Below are 8,501 nucleotides of genomic sequence, written 5' to 3'. Positions count from 1 at the left end.
GTAGTATCAGTATCGGCCCAATTAGGTGGTATCGGTATCGGTATAGGAATCGGCCAAAATTTTGGTATCGGTACATCTCTAGATAATAACATTTTCCAGGGCCATGAATGTAGTGGAAAAGTAATACAATGCCAAATTTTCAGTTTCTTGAATATATCAAAAAATTTATCTTTCATCATGAGAACAATAATAAAGGATATAACAATTACACATTAATAGTTTGGCAATTGCTCTAAAATACTTTGGAAAGACTGCTATCTTCAATGGAAATAAGCTTATAATTTTAGATTCCTGTCATCATGATTGCTCTATCATTGTCACATCACTCAAGCCTTCAAAACTGCAAAGCTCAAAATATTAAATAATTGGTACATTAATAGAATAACAAACTGATAGATACAATAAATAAATAAGAAAAAATGTGCAAAATATGTAACTGTAAGAGAAAGAGAAGTAAAAATACATTACTATTTCACAGAAATAGGATGTGTAAAAATGTGACTGTTTGTGGTAAACGTCGCAAATACCCAGATAGCACCATCTTAATTATTAAGCTTCGAAAAATAGGAGGGCAATTGTAAGGGACTTATATAATGTATCTTTCATTACTTGTATGAATGAAATAATTAATTGATTGTTTTTTGTGTGTTTGTTGGGTCTTCATTAATCATCTTGAAGTTTTCTTCTTTGGTAACATGACTAATTCACAACTTGAAACAAACATTCCCTCTAGTATTTGCATAAGTTCACTGCAGGATAAGGTTTCTCCCAGTGAGAGGGAGAACAAGTGCTGGGTCATGCCCAAGTTGTCGTGCATCTGTTCAGTGAGTGGAGAGGGCACCATCCTACTATTGATGTAGTTTGATATCTATGACCTCCAACACAAATTCCTGATAGGTATCTTTGGACTCTTGGGATTTAGGCATCTCATTCCTTTTTCATGTTATTCCTGAATTCTATTCTTCTTGAGGTGCCAGCCTGTCTGCTTTGAAAATGGCTAATGGTACTACATATCCACCATGATATTTTGTTAAGTTACTGCATAATTGTTACATATGTCAAGTTTTCAGTTATGTCTGATGTGAGGAATTTACAGGATTCTTAAAGAGTATGTCATATGTAATTAAATATATGTGTGTTTGTGTGTGTGTGTTTGTGAGTGAGTGTGTGTGTGAGAGAGAGAGAGAGAGAGAGAGAGAGAGAGAGAGAGAGAGAGAGAGAGAGAGAGAGAGAGAAAGGGGGGAATAAAAGAAAGATAACAGCAATAGGACACTTCCGACATAGCCCCTCCCAAAGGTGTGTTAAGAAATATCTCAGATTTCTTAACATTGAAAGAGAACAAATCACTGGTGCCCACCATTACAGCTGCACTTTGCATATATTACAAGGTGAGAGGAAGACATAAAACTTTAGTAAAAGATCATCCATGTATCATTTCACTTGACATTGTTTGGTTTATATAAATGTCTAATTGCAGAGTGTAACAAGCTTCTGCAGTTATTGCTAGAGGCAAAAGTACAGGTTATTTTAAGTGAAAAATGTTCCATACACATGTGTTTTGAGGTGTTGCTTAACCATGGGATAAAATTTGAGTTTAGCAAGACAACAGATACAGCAACTTGGCCAGGTGGGATTTATGTCCTAAAAACACCATGTCTACATACTCCACCATACTGTAAGTGAATGGGATTTTCGAGTTTGTTTGTTTTTTTCTGTCAAAATCATGCAGTACTATCTAAATGTATTCAGTTGTAAAGTGACTGTAGCAATCAATACTACTTGTCTCATTATGGATACTGTAAATTTGTAGAAAACAATGATTGAATAACTCACAATTTCATTATTGGACATCTCATGTGAACACATCCCACCAAGTACTGGCTAGCTGTTATCATCCAGCCACATTCAAATTTCATCCCATGGGTAAACAAGGCCTCAAAATTTATATATACATAGAACATTTTTTATTCAGAGTAACCTCCTTCTAGGGATACCCACAGATATTTGTGTTACACCCTGTATAAAAAGAATTCCTCTACATCTATCAAAAGATGTCAGCAGACACATATATGTACCTTAATATAAAAAATTTAAATAGCTTTAATAAAGTATTTTGTACAACAACAATTAATGTTAATTTGTGCTGACCATTTGCAAAAATCTCTTCCAAACAACAATCAGTTTCTATTCATTAAGTTGCACATTACAAAGACAGCATATTTCACTCCAGAATCCAGAATCACACAAACATTTCTCTATAGAATATGTATTGTACAACCTACTTAAAAACTTAGCATATCTGATTATGCAAGAGCATTTTACAAACTCAAAATCTACTTATATATTATCCCTGACTATGTATTATACAAAACCTTTGAATTTCATTTTTTTTTTTTTTTTTTTTTTTTTTTTATATACTGTTTAAGACTGAGGGCTGCTCCTCTTTATCTGTATTCAAACAAAAAAACAACATGACATTTTGTTCAAGATAGAATCCCTTTCCAGAAGGATGTAAGCCTGGTATATTGATAGATAGTTAGATGGAAGAGTGCAATATTAATCTCAGTTTTTCATGTTCATTTAACCATTACTGAGTTACAGTTATAATTCAGTTAAAAAGAAAAAATATATATATGCTTAGTGCTCTTGGAGAGCATAGAGATGTAAACCATGAAGGCCTGGTGCCAAGCTTCACTAAAGGATATAGGAATGTGATGTCACATGACTTAGATGATACATATTTTAGATTTACATATTTTTATAAATTTAAAACATAGGAGATAGATATTCTTTAGGAGCTTGGTGAAAAGATTCACCAAGATATTGAAATAATAGAAAGATGGTAACATAATTGCTGCAACACTGCAATTATGGAAGATCATGTAAGATCATTAGTTAGCAGAAATGAAAACATTCAGCACACTCTACATATCACTTCGTTTGAAATATTTTGTCTGTCTGACTAATTATTTATTTATTAAAGCTTGTGCACATTTTGAATAACTTGATTCTAAAAATGGAACTATTTTGTAAACAAGATGATTGCATCATCTACTGATATACCAGATTGATATCCCTGTGGTGTGAAGAGCTGAGACTAGGCAACACACACACACACACACACACACACACACACACACACACACACACACACACACACACACACACACACACACACACACACACACACACACACACACACTAGCAATCATGCCCACAAGCATTCCCTCTCATATCAAGGTGGCATGATACTGAACAAAATGTAGTGAGCATTAGTTCAACTAGTACAATTTCACTGTCTTTCATCACAAATGACATGTAATGGACAGTGTCAGTTGCACATGAAGAAACTTAATAACTATACAAAGATTGGTGAAATGTGCAGCTATTTTGGTAGACTGGTTATAATAATTGAAGAAAAGTGTTTTGAGACCAGTTTGAGGTGTTCAGAATAGTAGTGACGTAAGCACCAACCTGGCCGATTTTGAGGTTTGTATAGCATTTTCTTCGTCTTGCCTTCAGCTTTCCGAATCTGCAACGTCCAAGTCAAAATTCGGCCCGCAACATGGCCGAAATTCCCATTCTTTAGAGGGGTACACACGGCCGTGCAGCCGTCAATAAAAAAACTCTTGCGCTCTCTCAGTAATGGCGTATGTACTCGGGCAGGCAATGGGAGGCCTGCATTTTCACCCTGGCGTGTCTCAGCAAGCTGTGGTATATTACTATCTTTTTCCTATTGTGTTTGGCTTGCATCTGTGCTGTCAGAAGTATTATGGCAATAGGGGTGAAATTCTGCTAGTAGTGAGGGCATTAAATGATCATATCAGCATCACATTAAAGTGACCGCACAGTGAATTTTACACCAACGTATCTCCACCCGGGCCGCTCAGCGACCAATGGGGAGGCAGGGATGTGGTGACGTGACTGACGACAGCCAATGAGAGCCCACCATTGTTGCTCCCCTCACTCTTCCTCTGCCCTTACCTTCAGTCTTCCAACCTCCACCCTTCCGGAAAAACACAGTTAATGAGCAGCTTCAGAACGTAATTACATTTTGCTTACAATGGTTGCAAAGTCCTGTCATAGAGCTTCATTTTGCAAAAAACTAGAGCTTTCTACTTCATCTCAGTAAAACGTTAATGTGTTCTGAATGTTGCAAAACTTTAACTGACTGAACATTCATAATAGGGCACTTGTTACCAGTCTGGCCGTAATGATTACCTTGGCCCATGTGGAGTTTAGTCATTCTGAACTGTTCTGCCACTGTATTATGTTATTTTCTAATTTTGGCGCTTAGGTCACTACTATTCTGAATGCCTCATTTAATGTTGATAGTAATATGGACATTTGAGTAGTGATGGTGGTCGATAAATCTCAGGTTGACCCAGGAATAGTTTTATTACTCTATCTTCACTATTCTTTATTACTTTAGAATAATAAAAGTAGTAAAAAGGGTGATAAATAAATATTTCCGTGAAGTTTTGAAAACATATTTAGAATTTAGTTACAAAATAAGACTGGGCTGTGAATTATGTTTTCACGCATTACTAACCTGCAGTCGAGCCCGCACAATATCCAGAGGATTTGTGAGCAATACTGTTGTAACACCTCCTAATGGAGCTGCTATACACTGCAAAAGCAGGGTGGAGGTACCTTCAGGTGAGATGCGAGCCAGTTGATCTGAAAGTCAGGACACATATAACCTTTTCCCCATCCATACATGCAAACAGATTGTAATGAAGTGTTAACTTGTGTAATGTCAATAATCAATAAGTTTATGTAGCTTTACAACAAAAATATTCTAAGGGAAATATGAAGGAGATAACAGGATTTTGGCATGATTAAATGCTAAGAAGGAAAGCTAAAGATTAGAATATACATGAATATGGTAAATTATGTGGGTGTGAGAGAATACTTTCCTTGTAATTTAGTGAAGACTTGCAATCATAAGAACTACAATTAATATACATCAGAGTGAATAGACAGATATACAGACGGAAAAGTCCGATTGCAAGTATTCTGTATTTCTGTATATAAATGAAAGATCTGATTGAAACGGAAGAAGTACCAAACTTACCTTGATAAAAGTGATAAAACGACCACCATAGTGCTGAGTTTGGCACATAGGCACTAATGGAGGCCAAGTAACCTCTGTAAAATCCTTTCAAGCCATCCATCTTGTAAACATTCTGTATAATGTTAAATGCAACCTGAAATCATAATACTCAAATTAGTGAGGGCAGTTATAAGCATCAGTCATGACAGTTTTGGTATTACAAAGAAAAAGCATGTCAAGCACAAAAGGTTGATATAGCAGTACCTGTGGTTTCGTGCGACCATGATAGTCAATTTTAAGAGGGTTTACAACCACCTTTGATCTTCCGTGACCCTCTACTTGTCCCAGCACCATCATGTGTTGAGATATAACATCAAAGGGAACTATGATGGTTTGCCCAACTAAGGAGGCACATGCACCCCCAGCCAGTGCCCTGACTTGTGAATCTCTGACTCCGCGCTGCTGTAGGAAGTGGCGGACGTTCTCATATGTTGTGATGTAGCATATCCCTGACACCAGCTGGAAGGCACTCATCCAAAACCCTTTGTATAAACCTCTCACACCTGAAGAAAGAAATATGTTGTTGTAACCCATCTTATCGGTATCTAATTTTGAGCTGAACAAGCATCGTACTTATAATTTCAAAACTACATTGAACAATATGTGACTGTTTAGTCTTATTTAATATATAATATAGTCTTACAACATATTGAGTATGTTCATGAAGGGACTACAAAAACAGATAATAAAAGGAGTAAAAGTGAAAGTGCAAAATAAGACAAAATTAATTGGGGCTGTTCTTGCTTCTTTTGTGTGAAATAAAATATTCCTGAAGAAAATCTCCCAGCCTCTCGCTCTTGTCTCTTGATCACTTTTTTTACAGTGACATCCGAGTGATCTTCCTACTTCATATACATTTTACATGAGCACTTAAATATATTTGGTGTTGGAGAAAATGCGAATTGAAGCAAGAAATATTCCATACCTTCATGTTTCACTATTTTCTGGAATGCATCAAAGGTCCCTTTGTAAACTTCAGAGTGTTTCTGGATCTGGATGCGAGTCTTTATGAGAGTGAAAGGATACAGCATGCACCTTACTGAGAATGAGCTCAGCATGGACAATGGGAAAAACTTATGTTTGTTCATCATATCCCATTCAATGGTGCGAATGTAACCACTGCTGCTGTCAATGTTTGGCACACCAAGTGACTCCATGGCTTTTGGAGTAGTAACAAGCATGAGAATTTTCCAGTTATACACTATAATCAATTCTTGGCTTTATGATGAACTTTATGTATAACAAATATATTTTTGATGTAAATTTACAGACAAATTAATTAAAAATATTTAGTTATGCTTTGCATATTAGTATAGAACTCCACTTCACTGAAAATATTATATTCCTTGTCTGTAAAAAGTAAATAATAACTAAATGTAAATATTTTATTATATTAAGGCTTTTGGTGCCATAAAATTACTGTATTGGGAATATTATTAAACAAGAATAAAAATAATCAAACACTTATTCTTGTTAATTGACGTTCTTTTTTCTTGCTCATTTTCATGAACACACAAGAAATTTTTCCATGACATTCCATTCAACAGTTTTCAGTCTTCTCTTTGTCACCATTGCTTCCAGTAGTGGTCGTCCAGTAATGACTGAAAAGAAAATATGTATGTTATAAATATGTGTGCAAGATACCACCTAATACACTACTGCAAAGTCTCTGTGTTCATCTCTTTGTATATAATGGATAACCAAAACTGTAAGTTTGAGATAGGCAAAATTTGGAAGACTTTTTGGGTTAGTCTGAATGTTATTAGTTCAAGATACTTTATTGGTGATTGTTGAGAAAGTCTGAATATATAAATTATCCTCTACATCCAAATGAGACTTGAGTTAGCTAGGCTATGCACCCATAGGAAGACTTAATAACTGACATAATCCCCTACACTGCTCATAGGACCAATAAAGCTTAACAAGTGGAAAGACTCAGTCTGAAACACGACCACAGAAAAGCAACAGTGTACACTACCACTGCATTAGCCAGAGGTGGAATAACTTGGTGATGAGAGAATGGCAGAGTGGATCAAACCCTTGTCAAGGCATTCATGATATCACCAAGGCCCATGTGATTTTTGGTTGACCTTGAGTAGTGTTAATACTTATAATACACACCTAGTGAATCAACCACTGGCTGTCATGGATGGAACTAGTACACTTTAACTGCTCATGTTGAAATAATATCGGCAACTGGTTGATTATTATGAGCCTCAGATATTCCAGTACACAAGATAAAGAGCCAGGAAATATAAACAGGATAAAGCAAATCGGCATCAAGGAGAGACAAACTGAATAAATTCATGTTTACAACTCTCACTCCAAAACATCAGGTGTGTCTGCTCGTGATCAGAGATTGTCAAAGGCTCATTCTGACTTCTAAACACTTACACTATTGCTGTTTCAGTGAAGTATGGGATGCTTTGCAGATTCTGAAAAGTGTCAGTGTCATTATATAATGTCTTGATATTTGTACCTTCTAATATTTTCCATCCCCTTAGCGGTAATTATATCTAGGGGTGTGTAATATGAACACGTTTTCAATAGGGTTATCATGGATGTAGAAGGTATAGTGGAACCATTTAGAAAAGGAAATTCCAAAAATACTTTCCCTTTCAGAGATGGTCTGACCTTCCCGTGGCTCCTGCGGGGGCTGTGCCCCATAGGAAGCTGTAAGGCCCCTCAGTGAGCGTACTTTACTTAAGCCATACTATGTGAGAAACAACATGCCTTTCAACAAGTGGAGGTACAACCTTGACCTGGCCTAACCTTGGCATGCACGGAGGGCATACAGTACGTGCGTGGCCCACATCTCTTAACCTTGCCCCCTTGACTCTCTCCTGCTACTTCTACACCTGGATTGTAGCAAACAGTAACCACCGGCTAGTTTAATGGTACTTAGCATTACGTATGATGGATTAAATATAGGTTACCGGGACGAGCGTGAAAGGCTCTCCAGACCTTCCTTCGTCAACACAGCAGACGAAACTTTGCAAGTGATGCAATACACCGCGCGTCTGAAAACCATTATTTAATCACTTAAATTATTATATTGTTTAAAAAGTAAATGACGAACGTTGAGTAGATTCTTTCAAAACTAGGTAGATATAAAGTACCGTAGGTGAAGGAAAAAAATGCATATACATGTATACTGCTATCACTTATGTGTTAGAGAGTTTTGAAAAAAAAAAAAAAAACAGGTCGTGCACTTTGGTCAAAAATATTTCATTGAAGATGAAATTTTAAACAGTGTCTTGGTATGTGCAGTATGACATAAGAATCAGCTGATCTCACAAGCACAGACATCCATGGAGTTGTGCCGCGCTCTGACGGAAGTGTTGAGTGTGTAGCGCAATGCGGGGATATTTTTATAGATATTACT

At 36.4% G+C, this 8,501-nt stretch overlaps 1 protein-coding gene across 1 annotated transcript; it reads right to left on the bottom strand.

Annotated features, from left to right (window-relative positions):
- Positions 1–3,639: 3,639 nt before the first annotated feature.
- Positions 3,640–7,653, bottom strand: LOC123513254 (solute carrier family 25 member 44-like). Its single transcript, XM_045270326.1, has 7 exons — positions 7,511–7,653; positions 6,042–6,717; positions 5,321–5,619; positions 5,078–5,210; positions 4,553–4,680; positions 3,985–4,006; positions 3,640–3,758 (listed from the first exon to the last, which is right to left on the bottom strand). The coding sequence occupies exons 2-7, from the start codon at positions 6,295–6,297 to the stop codon at positions 3,640–3,642; spliced, it is 957 nt and encodes a 318-aa protein (XP_045126261.1). The 5' UTR covers positions 6,298–6,717; positions 7,511–7,653.
- Positions 7,654–8,501: the final 848 nt, after the last annotated feature.

The sequence above is a fragment of the Portunus trituberculatus genome, chromosome 35 (genome assembly GCF_017591435.1).
Source record: "Portunus trituberculatus isolate SZX2019 chromosome 35, ASM1759143v1, whole genome shotgun sequence".
Classification (NCBI taxonomy): domain Eukaryota; kingdom Metazoa; phylum Arthropoda; class Malacostraca; order Decapoda; family Portunidae; genus Portunus; species Portunus trituberculatus.
The sequence above is the reverse complement of the archived record's forward strand: the minus strand, read 5'-3'. Positions and strand labels throughout refer to the sequence as shown.